This window comes from Mirounga leonina, unplaced genomic scaffold (assembly GCF_011800145.1).
Source record: "Mirounga leonina isolate KUSES-001 unplaced genomic scaffold, KU_Mleo_1.0 Mir_174, whole genome shotgun sequence".
NCBI classification, from domain to species: Eukaryota; Metazoa; Chordata; class Mammalia; order Carnivora; family Phocidae; genus Mirounga; species Mirounga leonina.
Genome location: NW_023270451.1, coordinates 16,135,155 through 16,153,706, shown reverse-complemented (window position 1 = coordinate 16,153,706; position 18,552 = coordinate 16,135,155). Strand labels below are relative to the sequence as shown.

Genomic DNA, 18,552 nt, shown 5'->3' with positions numbered 1-18,552 from the left:
GATCGAGTCCCACATCGGGCTCCCTGCTCCACGGGAAGCCTGCTTCTCCCTCTCCCACTCCCCCTGCTTATGTTCCTGCTCTCGCTAGCTCTCTCTCTGTCAAATAAATAAATAAAATCTTTTAAAAAAAATTATTAAATTGCTGATATATGTTATTTGGACTATTCTGGTATGTGTATTACATTTCAATATTTTAAAAACACTTTAAGTAAAAGTTTTAATCAGTCACAATGTAAAAACATGGAACTAGCCAACAAGGGTTGGTGTCTGTAGAAAAATTACCAATAAATATCTCCAGCAAACAATATCCTTCTGTTCAATAAAGTTCTGTCACACAACCATTGTCACTGTCCATACCTGTGTCATGCCCTTTCATACACCGTCCATCACTGTCTGCATCTGCACCCAGTCTCGTCTATCATGTTCTTTAGGCCAGGGTCCTTAACCTTCTCATTTCTCTATCCCTAAAATCTAAGCGTCCAGCACGTAGTGAGTGAAATGCTGGATGGACATATGAGTGAATGAATAAATAAGTGAATAAATGAGCAAACAGTATAAAACAAATTCTCTTCTGATACTTTCAAGCTTCAAGTCACACATACAAGTAACAATCAACACTGATACATTGATTGGAATAGAAAGTTCATTTTTTTAAATGATGTATTATCTCTGATAATGATATTAATAGCAGCAAAGAAAAATAAACGTAATTAGTTTTCTATTAACCAGGGAATGGCATGTAAAGGGGAAAAATACTATATTTAAATACACTGATACTTAAACATAAAACAGTCTGATTTTGGGGGTTCCGTTTCTTTTTTTCTTTTCAAGATTTTATTTATTTATTTGAGAGAGAGAGAGAGCATGAGCTGGCTGAAGAGTAGAGTGAGAAGCAGACTCCCTACTGAGCAACAGGGAGCCCACTTCAGGGCTTGACGCTGGGTCTCCGGCATCTTTACCTGAGTCCAAGCCAAAAGCTTAACCGACTGAGCCACCCAGGTGCCACTTGGGTTCTGTTTATGAAAAGATTTTAGGATCTTAGAGTGCTCCAGGCCAAACATAGGATTAAGAATTATCACCACACAATGTTATAAATATAAGCTGTTTAAAAGATTGTGCCCAGGGGCGCCTGGGTGGCTCAGTCGGTTAAGTGTCCGACTCTTGGTTTCGGCTCAGATCATGATCTCAGAATGGTGAGATTGAGCCCCACATCAGGCTCTGTGCTCAGTGCAGAGTCTGCTTGAGATTCTCTCTCCCTCTGCCCCTCCCCCTGATCCCACGCATGCTCTCTCTCTCGCTCTAAAATAAATAAATAAATCTTAAAAATAAATAAATTAAAAGATTGTGCCCAGTCCATACTGGCCCTCTAGATATACAATAGATGTTACTTTAGTTAAATTTAAATTCTTTATGTCAACTTTCCTTTCTTTTCTTTCCTCTTTTTTCTTTTTTAATCATTTGGCAAAAACGAGTCAGGATTAAAATTAGTTATTTAGTAACACCGAGTGATGTATGGAAGTGTTGAATCACTATACTGTATAGCTAAAACTAATATTACACTGTATGTTAACTAACTGGAATTTAAATAAAAACTTAAGGGCGCCTGGCTGGCTGAGTCACTAGAGCATGCAATTCTTGATCTCGGGGTTATGAGTTCAAGACCTACGATGGGTGTAGAGATTACTTAAAAAAATTTTTTTAAATCCTAAAAAATAAATTTTAACCAAAATTAATTAATTAGTTAATTTAGAGCATGTGACTCTTGATCTCAGGGTCATAAGTTCAAGCCCCATGTTGAGCACAGAACCTATTTAAAATAAAAATTAAAAAATATATAAATAAATAAAAAATAAATTATAAGGCATACCATATTGATTCCTTGTTCATGTTTCATAAAATAAACAGGGCTCATAAAACAAAACTGAATGGAATAATTGTTTTACACATGATAGGAATAATCTCAGCTCTAGAGCTTGTGGAAATACCTACTTCACACATGAGTAAGTCAAATATGGAAAAGACATGTATGTGTGAGTGATTATGAAACACAATGATGATTTAAATAAAGTTCATTTTAGGTGTTTTTATTTTTTGGGGTTTTTTTGGTTGTTTTAAAGATTTTCTTTATTTATTTGACAGAGATACACAGCGAGAGAGGGAACACAAGCAAGGAGAGTGGGAAAGGGAGAAGCAGGCTTCCCGCGGAGCAGGGAGCCCGATGCGGGGCTCGATCCCAGAGCCCTGGGATCATGACCTGAGCTGAAGGCAGACACTTAACGACTGAGCCACCCAGGTGCCCCTATTTTTTGTTTTTTTAAAAGATTTTATTTATTCATTTGTCAGAGAGAGAGCACGCACAAGCAGGGGGAGCGGCAGAGGGAGAAGCAGACTCCCCACTGAGCAGGGAGCCCAATGCAGGACTCGATCCCAGAACCCTGGGATCATGACCTGAGCCAAAGGCAGACACTTAACAGACTGAACCACCCAGGCGTCCACAACTTTAGGTGTTTTTATATATGCACTGAAAAAAATGAGTTACTTGAGCTTTCCATCTGTTTCTGTTTAATAGACATGCAAACTTCCCATAACTGTTGTTTTTTATCCAAAAATGTTTTGATTAAAGAGCCCACTCATAAATGAAAGCCTGATGGTATAAAAGTTCACTGAAATATCCTACATCATACACTTCTCCTTAAAGAACCAAACTTAAAGTCTCATGTGGAAATGCATCTGATTAAGGTGTAACAGCTTGACTGTTTTTAACTTTTGACTCTGGTAATAAAGCGTAAGAGAAGAGCAGGATTAATCATTCATTTGCTAATTCTTCTTCCCTCGGGACATAAGAAGAGAGAATACAATAAATGGATTTATTTTAGCGGAATCTTCCATTTTTGTTTTTGCACGACAGTTTCTCTTTTAAAAGAATCTATCAGGGAAGCTAAATTCTCTAGGCTAGGACTAAAAAGAAGTTATCTGTAACACCTATTTTATTACATCTACTGGAGAGCGATACGTATGTTTGTGAATTGAAGAGGCCCATCTGCTGTTTCAACCATGGCTAAAAGGACTGTTGACCCTCTGAGAAGCAGAGTAGAAGAAGAGCAAGGCAGCACCGAGAATAACCTCCAGAGAAACTGCCTATGCCCTGTGCTTCTATTGGTTTCACCTCTCCAACACGTCTGAATTGGATAAAATTGAAGTTAATGTGAGCTAATGATCACTGTACGTCATCATAAGGTTTTCTTAAAACAAAAGATGTAAAGATTACCTGAATTTAAATATGGAATGCCTATGTAAACACTTTGCCATACACACTAACCTAATATGTATCCTACCACATGTTTCTAATTTTCTTCCCTGAGAGCTAGGGATGTGGCCCAGCCAAAGGTCCTGCACAGGGTTATTCCAGCATGGGACGTACAGAGGTGCACTCCAGTTGCGGGAGAACTGACAACACTGACTCCATCTTTGGCCCTCCATCTTATTCATGCTTGTGCAGGATTAAGGTCTGGACGTGGAGGAGAATAGGGGTGGAGAATAGCTGTGCACTGCCTGGATCATCCATCCACCCGATTTCCCCCATCAGTAAGCTACCCTGAATAAAACTATGTAAATGGTATGGAGTGGCTCCCTTCATTTTTCAGTCTCAAAGTGCCTTCTCACTTTGGAGGATACAGTACGGACCCTCCTCCACCTTCTAACACCAGGGCCTTTCTCTCCAAATCCCCTAGCTTTATAACAGGCACCCATAGTTCCTTCCAGCTACTGTTCATATGACCACAACCAGCCACCACGCTGCAAAAGTATTCATGACCCCTTCCTATCATCACACCATGAGGCCATCCCTTGCTGCCTGTGCATTCTTATCCTACGATTCTGGGCCATTTCCTGGAAGTAAGTTCAAGCTGATCTTTATCTTCGACCAGTTTCCAGGGAAAGCCTTAGCCTCTATAAAAGTTTCAGTAGCCAGGCTATTAACATTTCTTTGTTTCTTAGGATAGCGTGCCTACCACTATCACTTCTACACCATTCGAGGTCAAAACTATTCAGTTTTAGACTAAATAAAGGAATCGCCAAAGAATAACATGGCCATGCTCCCTGAGAATGGTTATAGTCCATCTCATGGGACACAAGTGTCCAGTACAACCTTCCACACCAGATCTCATTGGCTGAAAACTTAGGCCAACAGCTGAAGCATGAGAAAATACACGCATATTCACAGTGAGTGATAACAGATTGATATATACTTTTTGCAAGTGTGAGAAAACTATTTCAGAAGAGACCAAGAGCAACGCCCAGTTCTAAGCAGATGGCATCACCTGGGGTAAGCATGTACCTTATACCTCAACCTAAAATGCAGGCTTTACATAAAATAAATATCGCTATTACAGAACAAGTATCTGCTTACTCAAATTGAGTCTTTCACCTTGCAAAGATTTTGTCCACCCAACATGTTAATAGCTGTATCATAAATTTAAATTTATATTAAATATGTCTAGGGAACCCAATTAGTTGTGCCTGCAAAGTTCCCTGTAGTTGGACTATACACCACTATCACTGCTAGAAAATTTAGCAGAGTTCAGTAATTTGGCAACTGGGAGAAAAACAGCAGTGAACTGTGATAATTTAATCTTCAACATGTCTCCTAATCACTGTAAAAACTCCAAGGAGTTTTTATGCAATTATGCAAAAACATTTATTACTAGTTTCATTATTGCACATTAAAAGTATTTACTATATCAAACAAATTACATAAATCTATAACAGAGAAATATACAGTAACCATTTTAACTATAAAAATAGTACTTACATGGTTATTTCCCTTGAGAAACTAAGGGCCATAGACTTGGTTATATTGAATAATTCTGTGATTATTCTATCTACAATTTAAATAATATACTCATAAATGTGTTGAAATCTCGAGATCCCCCCTATTAAAAAGAGCAGGTAATGCTAAAAACATCTCAAGGTCATATTAAACAATCAGATGAAAGACAATGAGTCTGTACTAAGGCTGTACTTTTAAAAACAAACCAGAACACAGAAAGCTTAAATAGACCAGTAATATGTAGGTGTATAGGGATCTGACCCCCATCTGCTCAGCTCTGATCCATTTTGTAAAAGGACTAACTTGACCCTTGCACAGCTTTCTCCCCACCCATGAGTTTGGCCTTCTGAACCCTTTAAAAGGCTCCAGCCCTTGGGATCCTGTCTCCTGTCTCCTGTGGCCTCTAGAATTCTTCCCAGATGCCCCCTCCAAAACAATTTCCGAGGTCTCAGCTTTAGTACTGGATCACTTTCTGGCTCTTGGCCAGGCATATCTAATGCCCCCTTTACTCCACCCACCCACCCACCCATTCTCCTCTGCTGTGGGCTCTACAGCCAAGGTCTGTCCAACTAACAATCAAAACCATTCTGGGCTAAGCCCAGGAGACTTTCTGCCTATGAAAAAAAGTTATAAAGTCTAGTGTTAGAAGTCACAGTTTAAAACTACCATTTTTCAACTTAGAACAAAAGAGCAGAAATGAAATATGATTCAGCTGTGGTATAATAAATGTGTGGTCTATATAAAGTTCCTATATAAAGTACTAATGGTAGAATCTTGTCCCTTAAAAAGTGTCAAAAGTTCAATATGTATTTCAAAGGTAGCATTTTATTATGAATCAAAGAGCATAAGATCATAACCATAAGAAGTATGTCTCTTTCCAGACTTGGAATGGATATGGAACTGAAAACCAAAAAGCTTAGCAACTGTTTATACTGACACCACCCCTCTTGCAAAATAGAACTTATAGAAAAACAGCTGTTACTGTACCATTTAAAAACCAAAAGTCCACTTTGGAAAACAGTTCAGCATTTCTCAAAACAATTAAACATAAAACTAAATGAAAATTTAAATCCACAAATGACTTCCACGACTTTTACATGAATGTTCATAGCAACATTATTCATATTTGCCAAAAACAACCTGCGTGCCCATCATCACGTGAATGGATAGACACAATGTGATATATCTATAAATGAAATAATACTCATCACTAAAAAGGAATGAACTGTGGACACACGTGACATCACAGATGAACTTCAAAACATATCAAATAAAAGAAGCCAGACTGAAAAATGCATATTGTGTAATTCCCTTTATATGAAATGTCCAGAAAAGGCAGATTTATAATTACAAAAAAGTAATTTTTTGTGCCTGGCCAATCACTGGAGGCAGGAATGGGAATTAAGTTCAAATAAGAATGAGGGATCTTAGTGGAGAATTGTAAAGTGTTTTAAAACTGATTTATGGTGATGGTTGCATCACTCAGTAAAGTTACTGAAAAAAAAAAAAAAAACATTAAATTGTACACTTGAAAGGAGTGAATTTTATTACATGTAAAAATGCCTCAATAGGGGCGCCTGGGTGGCTCAGTTGGTTAAGCGACTGCCTTCGGCTCAGGTCATGATCCTGGAGTCCCGGGATCGAGTCCCGCATCGGGCTCCCTGCTCAGCGGGGAGTCTGCTTCTCCCTCTGGCCCTCCCCTCTCTCATGCTCTCTGTATCTCATTCTCTCTCTCAAATAAATAAATAAAATCTTAAAAAAAAAAAAAGCCTCAATAAAATTGTTTTTAAAAATCATGTCATTTAGGGGCGCCTGGGTGGCTCAGTCAGTTGAGGGTCCAACTCTTGGTTTTGGCTCAGGTCGTATCTCAGAGTGAGACAGATCCCTGCGTTGGGCTCCACGCTCAGTGGGGAGTCTGCTTGGATACTCACCCTTTCCCTCTGCCCATCGCCCCACTCACATGCACATGCTCTCTCTCTTTCCTCTCAAAAATAAATGGATAAATCTTTTTTTAAGAAAATCATGTTGTTTGGGGCACCTCGATGGCTCAGTTGTTAAGCGTCTGCCTTCGGCTCAAGTCATGATTCCAGGGTCCTGGGATCAAGCCCTGTATTGGGCTCCCCGCTCAGCGGGAAGCCTGCTTCTTCCTCTCCCACTCCCCCTGCTTGTGTTCCTGCGCTCGCTCGCTTGCTCTCTCTCTTCTGTCAAATAAATAAATAAAATCTTTAAAAAAAAAATAATGTTGTTTAATTTATGTGGTAAATATGTTCCAAAAAGTTTGTATACTTGAGGTTATACCTGATAAGCACAAATAAAAGTAGCACTGCGAAAGAGGACATAACAATAAGTACAGTAGAAATTTTAAAAGTTATTTTCTAGGGCGCCTGGGTGGCTCAGTTGGTTAAGCGACTGCCTTCGGCTCAGGTCATGATCCCAGGGTCCTGGGATCGAGTCCCGCATCGGGCTCCCTGCTCTGCGGGGAGCCTGCTTCTCCCTCTCCCACTCCCCTTGCTTGTGTTCCCTCTCTCGCTGTGTCTCTCTCTGTCAAATAAATAAATAGAATCTTTAAAAAATAAATAAATAAAAGTTATTTTCTAAAAAGCACACACAAATATACACCCATTAAACGTAAACACTCCATGATGTGCACAATTCTTTGGTAAAATATAATCTTCCAAAGTTGGCTTAAAAACAAGTAGACGAATACATTAATGTCCATCTGAAATTATTGTTTATCAAAGACCTATCTTTTAAAAGGTTGCTGGACTCATCAAAATAAGGACTTCTAAACACTAAAAAATATAGATGTGAGTCTTACAGTCCAGAATATAATGTTTCAAGGAATTTTCTTGTAAGTAAAAAAAAATTTCATTTTATACAGCTTTTTAACTCTGATACAATCTCATTCATTACTGCTGGTATAAAAATTCTAATAATATAACAGCATATCTATTTTAGTAGCTAGTAATGGGGTATCTAAAGAGACTGGATCTTAAAATTCGAAACTAGAAACTATCTTTTTTTTTTTTTTAAGATTTTATTTATTTATTTGACAGAGAGAGAGAGAGCGAGAGCAGGAACACAAGCAGGGGGAGTGGGAGAGGGAGAAGCAGGCCTCCTGCCGAGCAGGGAGCCCGATGTGGGACTCGATCCCAGGACCCTGGGATCATGACCTGAGCCGAAGGCAGACGCTTAACGACTGAGCCACCCAGGCGCCCCTAGAAACTATCTTAAAATCAGCTGTCACATTCTAAAATAAAAACCAGAATTGGTAATTGGGCAATCCTCCCTTTTTGGGGGAGGAGAGCCCCCCAGTAAATCCTTGCAGTTCTGTGAACTCTTCAGAAGGTTTGAACCAATAGAGAAAAGCAATTACACTCTCCTCAAGGTGTTAATTGCAGAGCTGGGCCACAACATGTTTGCTGTTTTTCAGCCTGCCCCATTCCTGAAAACTGTCTATCCTTGTCTAAGCACTGGATCAGGGAAAATTAGGAGCCAGAGCTAATGCAGGAGGGCTGTACAATCCTAATTTATTCTTCACCTTGTACAGGAGGGAAGACTGTGACAAGGAAATGTACTTGGTGTTCTGGGCTATAGTCATCACACACGGAATACTGTTTAAAGTTGAATAAGCCATACTTTGGCAAAGATACTATTAAGCCACGGCAGTCAGGTCAGACCATAACTCTGAGAGTAGGGGTCCAATTTCACTTTTTTTTTTTTTTTTTAAGATTTTATTTATTTATTCATGAGAGAGAGAGGCAGAGGGAGAAGCAGGCTCCCAAGGAGCAGGGAGCCCGATGCAGGACTTGATCCCAGGACCCTGGGATCATGACCTGAGCCGAAGGCAGACGCCTAACCATCTGAGCCACCCAGGTGCCCCCCCATTTCACTTTTGGAGAATGGACGTCCCCCTGCTTTTCATGCTGAAATAGAACGTCAAGTGCCTTGGACCAGAGAAAGAAATAATGTGCCCTTTTCTCTGCCTGTCTCTGAGCAGAGGCTATGTCTGTGCTCTCCCACTGCTGGCATCAACCCTCCTCAAGAAGGGCCTGGGGATGGGTTTGGGCTTGTGGGTTCTTGGGGTGACCACTCCTGGCCAATGTGAGCAGCCATCGCTGGTGTGCCCAGCAAAGCAGCCCTCATGAGGCTCACTGCAGGGATCTATCAGAGGTAGAAAGAGAGTGGCAAGGTAACAGACAACAACAAATCTCATAAATAGCTGAGGGACACGCTTGAAGATGGAGGTAACTTAGAGCAAAAAAGCCAGCAAAGGCTTGTGCCGTAATAGGTTACATAAAAACAGGAGGTGTAATTCCATTCTGTAGTCACAACTAGAAAGGCCAGCAACATACGGGCTACAACGATGAATTATGCAACATGACAAAGTTATCAAATAAGAAAATCAGTATGTTCACTCAAATTGACTAGAAAGGGATTCAATAAAATCCAAATCTCATTCCCTTAAAAACAAACAAACAAAATTATTAAACAAGATTTGGGATTGCTTTATCATGATAAAGACTAGCTCTCGGGCGCCTGGGTGGCTCAGTTGGTTAAGCGACTGCCTTCGGCTCAGGTCATGATCCTGGAGTCCCGGGATCGAGTCCCGCATCGGGCTCCCTGCTCGGCGGGGAGTCTGCTTCTCCCTCTGACCCTCCCCCCTCTCATGCTCTCTCTCTCTCATTCTCTCTCTCTCAAATAAATAAATAAAATCTTAAAAAAAAAAAAAAGGACTAGCTCTCAAAAATCAATAATCAACATTCTACTTAACAATGAATACTAGAGATATACCTATTACCAAAAGAACCAAGACAAAAATGTTATTATCACCAAGTAATAGAGTTCAGGAACTTCTAGAAAAAGCATCAAGGTGGACAATAGTAATACGAAGTATCATTTTGGAAAGAAAAAAAGAAAGCTTTCATGATTTTCTAGTCATATTACTGTCAAACTAGAAAATCCAACAGAAACAAAGAAAAACCACTAGCATTATTAAGGAAATTAATAAAGTTCAACACAAATCACTGATTTTCCTTATGTCATCAATAACTAAATTATAAAATATAGAAAAATATCCACAGTAGCAATAAAAATTACAATTCCCATGAAAAGGTTCCACATGAAATGTTCATATAAAAACCAAAGTACTACTTAATTTTACTGAAAGACAAAATAGATGTTAAAATTTATTTTTTTTAAAGATTTTATTTATCTGTTTGTCAGAGAGAAAAAGAGCACAAGCAGGGGAGTGGCAGGCAGAGGGGGAAGCAGGCTTCCCGCTGAGTAAGGATCCCGATGTGGGACTTGATCCCAGGACCCTGGGATCACGACCCGAGCCAAAGGCAGATGTTTATCTGACTGAACCACCCAGGCATCCCATAGATGCTAAAATTTAAATTTTTTTTTTTTAAGATTTTATTTATTTGAGAGAGAGAGAATGAGAGAGAGCGAGTACATGAGAGGAGGGAGGGTTGGGAGGGTCAGAGGGAGAAGCAGGCTCCCCGCCGAGCAGGGAGCCCGATGCGGGACTCGATCCCGGGACTCCAGGATCATGACCTGAGCCGAAGGCAGTCACTTAACCGACTGAGCCACCCAGGCGCCCTAGATGCTAAAATTTAAAAGAAAAAAATACACAATGGTATTGGATGGAAAGACTCAGTACCTATAAAAACATGTACTTTTCCCAAATTAAAATATAGGTTTAGTGAGAGTCCAATTAAAATTCCAAAAGGAGAATGACGAAGTTATTCTAAAATTCCATATTAGAAAAGGCAAAAATATATAAGAAATTTTACAAAAGAAAACTGATAATGAAAGAGTTTTCCATGCTAGATACTGAAACACTTATAAAGCTACAATAAGTAGTATGGTGGTACCAGGCCAAATAATTAATGAATAGATCTTCAGAAGAGATTGCTCTGGGAAGACATTAAAATATATAGTAACTAAATATGATGAACACAGGATGATAAGTCAGTGGGGAAAGGAGTAAACACTACAAAATATGGTGTAGGGAAACCAGCAGCCTCTGCTTAGACTATCATCTAAAGCCTTTTCTGTGGCCTAAGAGGCCCTACATGATCTGGGTCCTGCTACCTTTCCAACCTCATTTAATAAATACCCTGACTTATCGTGTTCCAGCCTCTTTTTTTTTTTTTTTAAAGATTTTATTTATTTATTCATGAGAGACAGAGAGAGAGACAGAGGCAGAGGGAGAAGCAGGCTCCCCGCGGAGCAGGGAGCCCGATGCGGGACTCGATCCCAGGACGCTGGGATCATGACCTGAGCCGAAGGCAGACGCTTAACCGACTGAGCCACCCAGGCGTCCGTGTTCCAGCCTCTTATGCCACCTTCCTATCTTTTAAACGTACTAAGCTCATTCCTGCCTCACGGCCTTGCCACTTGCTATTCTCTCTGCCTGGGGCCCCTTCAGTTCAAACGTCATCCCTTCAGAGATAGCCTGTCTCTGACAACCCCTGCTCAAATAGCACCCTCACCTCTAAACCAGGCACTGTCACCCTGTAAAATTTATTTGTTAACACACTGTCTTTCTGACTAGAATACAAGCTCCCAAAGAGTAGGGTGATTCCTTCCTTGTTTCTACCAAGTCCTCACAGTCTAAAAAAACTCTTAGCACTTACTAGAGGCTTAGAAATTTACATATATGTGCGTACATATGGATGTATGTATACATGTATGTGTATGTATACATTGTGTACATGCATATACATGTGTGTACACATGTTTAAATACATATATGATATGTTTATAAGATGAAGATAAGGACCCTTATTGGCAGGGACCATTCAATACAGATTTATCTTCTACAGAATAATTTTGCTTTAAATGTACATATAAACAAATATTTGCCATAATGAATTTAGTTAAACAGTAAGATATTAAGTTACAGATTTATTAATAATAGTGAAAGACATATTATGTTATTTAGTATCATCACATAACATCATCATTTAATTATAATCTAATCCCCATCACTTATTTTTATCCACACTGTAAATAGAGCAGAGTTAAGGAAATGAGACTTCCAGACCTAAATTCCAATTCCAGTTGGAGTCACACCCTATCTTTTGCCCACTGTGGTTTCTACTTCTCCTGCAAATTCAAAAGTGATAGTACAAAGCAATCAAGAGGTGACTAATTGGCAAATGATTCTGCTAAATGAGAGAAGACAAAACTGAACTTGCCCAGTTGAAAAGAATTTGGATGCTTCTTGTCTGAGCTTGTTCCTGCTTCTCCCTCTCCCCCGACCCCAACCCTTTCTCTACACCACCTCCCATTCGGCATGGGCAACCCCATCTGCTGACAGCCATCATGTCTGATCCCTAGCTGTCCTCCCCATCCCTCACTGTGAAATAGGGAAAAAGACACTGACATAAGGATCCTAAGTTAGAGAACTATTTTTCTTCTTATTGGAATAAAAAGAGGGAGAAAATGTGTAAAATATAATCAAAATTTAGGAGTAGGATCATCTAAGATCTCTGACTGTACCACAGACTCCCTTACCAAAAACAGGCTATAAAAGATGGGCTCTTTCTTGCTAACTATATGTTTCACATCCTAAAATAACTAATCACATCCATGTGGAGTTTTTGCTTCTTTGTGGGGTGTGTGGGGATGGGCATGTGGGGGCATGGCTATGCCCACATGTGTGTGGTTTGTCAGGCATCACCTGTTGTAAAAGGATCAAGGAAATACTGAAAGGAAACTTTTTCAATATCTGTGCATCACCCTGGGCAGTTTAATTATCCACTTTCTGAAGAATGGGAGAGAGATGTACAGGAAAAGAATTGCTCCAATAATACATACATAATATATATATTATTATATATGTAGTATATGTATAATTACATATATATCATATTATATATATGTATGTGTGTGTGTATATATATATATATATTATAAAAACATCTTCATTGAGTCTTTCTCTTTCTCAGGAATGTTTCACAATAAAGTATAATACCAGTCACTGATCTCTGAAAAGGTCCAACGTGGACTTGGGACTAGTTTGACCAGGCCAGGCCATATGTTTGGGTTTTTTAAAACCTCTCTCCTAAAGAGTGAAATTCCACAACTGTGTGACCCCATGAAAGAACTAAAAACCGCTTGACAAAACAGGAATTGGCTGTGCTTTTCATGTGTAAACATTCCATATTCTTTATCTGCCTTCTGTAGAAATTACAACCCAAAGGTTGAACTTACATAATTTGGTTATAGATAATTTTGTGTACCGAACACTCAGAAGGAATATTATGTAATGATACTTTTCCTTCCATTTCAATCTAAAAATATATATTACTGAGTCCATTCTGCAACTGGAATCCAGCTACATGTAGACTTACTTAATTTGCCTCTGGTTTAAAACAAATAAAAAAACTCTACCAGTTCCACAGCCCTAGAATTGCTTCATAAGAAAAATAGCTTTTAAAGAGTATATTCAGGGGCGCCTGGGTGGCTCAGTCGGTTAAGCGTCTGCCTTTGGCTCAGGTCATGGTCTCAGGGTCCTGGGATCAAGCCCCACTTGGGGCTCCCTGCTTAGCAGGGAGCCTGCTTCTCCTTCTCCCTCTGCCTGCCACTCCCTCTGCTTGTGCTCTCTTTTTCTCGCTCTCTCTCTCTCAAATAAATAAATAAATAAATAAATAAATAGAGTATATTCAATTTTTCACCTTCCTGCTCCTTAACTAACACAACGCCATGACTATATATAAACTGAAACCATGAAATAAAAACATTCTTCACAAAAATTAAAAAAAAAAAAATCTTTGTATCAAATCATCCTGACTCTTAAAGCTTAAAGAAACCAGCTACCTGCCACCTATGTGTAACAAAGATCCCAGGCAAAAAAAAAAAAAAGTACTTTGTATATTCCTCAGCCCAGCAACCTCCATTTATGTTATTATTTTATACTCTGCTTCTTTTTTTTATATATATGTTCTGTACTTCTTGCAATTTCAAATTTTCACTGCAATAAGAGAAAAAATGCCCAATGGAGGTTTTTGCCAGTATCTCAAAAGAAATTCTGCTCTACCCTTAGTCTTCCAGAGTATCCATGCTCTGCTAAGTATGGCCCATATGTGTTTCTCCTTAGGAACAGAATGTTTTGGGGCTGAGATTTCTCCAAAGGAATGAGGTGGTTTAGGGTAGAATGGACATGAATAAATATCCTTTCTTTGTTTGAGAACTGAAAATCAAGGCTTTACAAATGTCAGGAACCAGAAAGCAAGGCTGAGCTATCCACAGGAATAGTGATTTAAAGGAGGGATGGGAGGGAATTTCCAAGTGTGGACTTCCCCTACTTATGCTATTAAATTTGATTTTCTCTTGTAAAAAAATTAAATAAAATTTAAAAAATAAAGGAGGGATAGGAAAGAGTCAATGAACTAGAAACTTAGGAATCTGAACTTTCCAAATCACACCTATATACAGATGCTCAGTTTTGGAAGCTAGTCCCAAACACTTAACCTCTGTTTCTGTTTTGCTGTTTGCCTTCTCCCCAGTTGACAGCCTCCATCTTTATCTGGTCTCCTCTGTGTCCTGGTGGATTCCAGCCTCTGGTTTCTAAGTTTATATGGCTTCCCAGGCTGGAATTTAATATCTATTCTGCACAGCAGAGGAAGGAAAAGACAGCAAGGAAGGAAAGAAAATCTCTGCCCTCAAGGTGCTTATATTCTAGTGGGAGGAAAAAGATAATAAACAAAATAAGTAATTAAAATATAGAATATTAATTGATCATATGACAATGCTGGTATATTTGAACTTCTTGACCTGCAAAAATGGCAATTTCATATGAGTCAACCTCTGTATTAAATGGCGATTTATTATTTTAAATTTTATTTATTTTAAATATTATTTTAAAAATGAAGTAGGGGAGAATAAGTAGTAGGGTTGATGAAGGATGACAGCAGAGAGGGTTACAATTTAAAATAGGGCAATCCGGGGTCCCTGGGTGGCTCAGTAGGTTGAGTCCGACTCCTGATTTCAGCTCACATCATGATCTCAGGGTCCAGAGATCAAGCCCCACAGCTGCTCTGCACTTGGCATGGGACCTGTTTAAGATACTCTCTCGCAAATAAATAAATAAAATTAAAAAAAAAAAACAACATAAAAATAAAAAAATAAAATAGGGCAATCCATTCCTATGGGGCACAATTATGTGAGACTGTTTTTGCTACTTTATCATTATTTTTCTAAGGAGCATGCATTCCTTTATAATGAGTTTTTTAAAACTTTATAATATCAAGCTTGCTGAAAAACCACAATGAGTCACTTAAACATATAAATTTTAGGGCACTTACATCAAGTAGGAATATAAGATACAAATCATATTAACACAGTCTTAGGATCTATGAAATTAGATTAAATACTGTGTGGTACAAAGAATCTAATTATATATGTTTTAAGCCATTAATTTTAAAAACAAGCAATAAAGTGTATTTTAATGAGCATAGTAGAAATACAGTTTACTTTTCTTTTCTTTTTTTAAAGATTTATTTATCTATTTTTTTTTTAAAGATTTTATTTATTTATTCATGAGAGACAGAGAGAAACAGAGGGAGAAGCAGGCTCCCAAGAAGCGGGAAGCCCGATGCAGGACTCGATCCCAGGACCCTGGGATCATGACCTGAGCCGAAGGCAGACGCTTAACCATCTGAGCCACCCAGGCGCCCTTATTTATCTATTTTAGAGAGAGACAGAGAGTGTGTGCATGCATGCATGAGCTGGGGGAGGGGCAGAGGGAGAAGGAGAGAAAGAACTCCAAGCTGACTCCCCACCAAGCATGGAGCCCTATGCGGGGCTCAATCCCATGACTCCAAGATCATGACCAGAGCCAAAATCAAGAGTAGGCCACCCAAAGAATTTAGCCACCCAGGTGCCCCTATGTTACATTTTTTAAAATTTATGTTACATTTTTAAAATACACATGATCAAAGAACAAACAACTCCTATTAATGGATCACCCAAATAGTTTCCACCTAAAACAATGCGTTTCAGCATTTAAATTGTGAACTACAAAAATGTGAGGAGAGGGGAGAAATACTTATAAAAGGTATCTATGAGACAGCTTAATTAAAAAATAGTTTTTAATAGTTTCAGTTAAGCGACTGACTCTTGGTTTTGGCTCAGGTCATGATATCTGGGCTGTGAGATCGAATCCTGCATGGGCTCTGTGCTCTATGCTCAGAGTATCTCCTGCTTGAGATTCTCTGCCTCTCCCTCTCCGTCTGCCCCTCCCCCACTCTCTCAAATAAATACATAAAATGTAAAAACTAAATAAAAAATGAACTAATACATGGCTTAAACATTAACATAACACAAATGGAATTATAACACTTTGTAAATAAATTCCATAAAAACTAGGATACTAGTAAGACTAATTATTAAATTAATCCATTGGACATGACCTGGAATCTAAAAGGAAGATGTGAATTCTCCTTCCAAATACTAACTGACCCAGCTCAATAATCTGTTCATATGTGCCCATTCCCCAAAAGAAATCTAAACCAATACTGCTCAACAGAACCTTTTGCAGTGATGGAAATGTTCTGCCTTGTCCCATAAGGTAACCACTAGCCATACATGGCTAATGAACACTTGAAGCATGGCTAACAAAACTGAAAAACAGAATTTCCAAAATTACATCATATTTACAGAATAATCACAGTACCCTAAATTTCAAAAAAACTGAGTCCCAAATCAATGCATCTAATGCCATTATTAGGGGTCACACATCATGCAGCTAACCCTCTGAATCATTGAGCAAAAAGGGTAACTCTTTTCTGCTGTTCTTAAGAAAGACATTTTAATACCCAAAATATTATTTTCACAATTAACTGCATTCATAGGAACTTAGGTCAGATATATTCTTATGCAAAATATTAGAGTAAGTCTTGCCCTCCACATTACCTTCTTAAATCTGTTACAGCTGTTCAATTTCAAATGGATATCCATTTCCTGTTATTTGCTAGACTTTATAACTTACAATCAATAGATATAAAAGTTTTAAATGTAGTCATTTAACAGATAGGGGAAGATGAAGTAAAATATAGTAAGAAAACAAAACCTTACAAAAGCTTATAAAAGTGGATTGAATGGTATCTGACAAAATGAAGTACAGCTCAACCAAGACTTACTGGTTTAGCACGACGTCAAGAATAAAGGATGTTCCAAAGGCATCAACCTGGAAGCTTGCCTGGTCAACATGAGTCAACTGCAATATCAAAAAGATAAAAGGTACTTATTATTCAGCCACTGCAATCAGACAATAAGCATTTCTTATGATGATTCAGAAAGGTTTATAATATTATAAATTAGAAAACCGATTCAACATGGAGATTAAATTTAAAAAAGTAAAATCCACACCTTTTTATAAGCCAAGCATTCACCAATCTGAAGTAAAGCACCACCTCACCCAAGAGGTTACCTTTCTGGTTTATCTCAAATAGCTAAACAGTTCATTTCCAAGAAGACTATACTTCATTCATTTTACTCTATATTAAATGACTGGCTCCTTTAAAATTAAACTTTGTACATTAAAAAAGAGGGAAAAATATGTTCAATTCAAGAGTAAAATACTAACAAGGAAGATATCTAAACCTCCACAAAAAAAAAATTTTCATCCTACCTGAAATATCCTTTAAAATTAATATTTCAGTTCTAATTTGCCAAACATAATTTTATAGAGGTTTCCACATCTTCCTAGAGCAAAACTGAATCTCTGCTATCTACTGAAAATATCGCCTATGAAAATTTGTTTGGGAAAAAAAAAATCACTATTTCTTATGCTATTCTAGGAACTCCCAGAGAAAAATCACAAGGGACTCTAAAAAAAAATGTAATGTTACCAATAACACTAATACTAACATATTGAATAATCATGTGCATTAACTGAAGAGAAGGAAACAAAACCATTTATTCTGTTTGATTCTCCAAATATTAACTGTAGCTCTAGCTAAGCAGTAGGACCATGAATTAAGTTTTTTGTTTATGTTTCTCTAGTATCCAAAATTTCTAAAATAAACATGTATAATTCCAACAGTGAGAATAAAAGAATCTATTTATCTATTATCTATTTTATAGATAAAAACCATCTGAGCAACCGTATTTAAGTAGTATGTGAGGCAGATGATGTTACTGTTCCCAGAGAACCAGCACATCTTAAAAAGAAACATCCTAGGATTCTGAGGGCCATTAAGGACACCTCAATCATCCCTGGGATTTTCACACATAGTAAGTTTATGGTACTAGGTGAAAGGAGAGAGAGAGAGCTTAATTAATAACAATAAAGCTTTTTGGAAAGAAAAAACAATTCTTATCTTTAAAGTATTTGAAAGAAGTAGGGGTAAGAGAATGTCATACCTCAGGTGCTAGCCATTCCAGTCCCCATGGAACCCCAAGAATGAAGAACTATTTGGATACCTTGCAGCCTCATTATTTCTTTAACCATTCAACTTCAACTCCTGGTTCTTCCCAGGTAACACCAGGCTATCACCAAACTCTGGCTTTTTTTCCTTTTTATAATTTTTGAAGCCATACCTTACTCTTCATTCCCGTATCTGCCACAGATCATATTCTCCCTGATCTAAAACGGACTCTTCACCAAAACCCAGATGTAAGCCCCAGATTTTCTTTCTTTTTTTTTTTTTTTAAAGATTTTATTTATTTATTTGAAGAGAGAGACACAGCAAGAGAGGGAACACAGG

General features: G+C 38.2%; 1 protein-coding gene across 11 annotated transcripts in view; it reads right to left on the bottom strand.

The window, feature by feature from the left end:
• ADAM22 (ADAM metallopeptidase domain 22) overlaps window positions 1-18,552 on the bottom strand; it is a 226,598-nt gene that overhangs the window by 174,676 nt on the left and 33,370 nt on the right. For all 11 annotated transcript variants that reach the window (XM_035020508.1, XM_035020509.1, XM_035020501.1 and 8 more), the window contains exon 3: window positions 16,984-17,060. In XM_035020508.1, coding sequence (XP_034876399.1) covers window positions 16,984-17,060 — 77 coding nt within the window. The remainder of the gene's footprint in view (window positions 1-16,983; window positions 17,061-18,552) is intronic.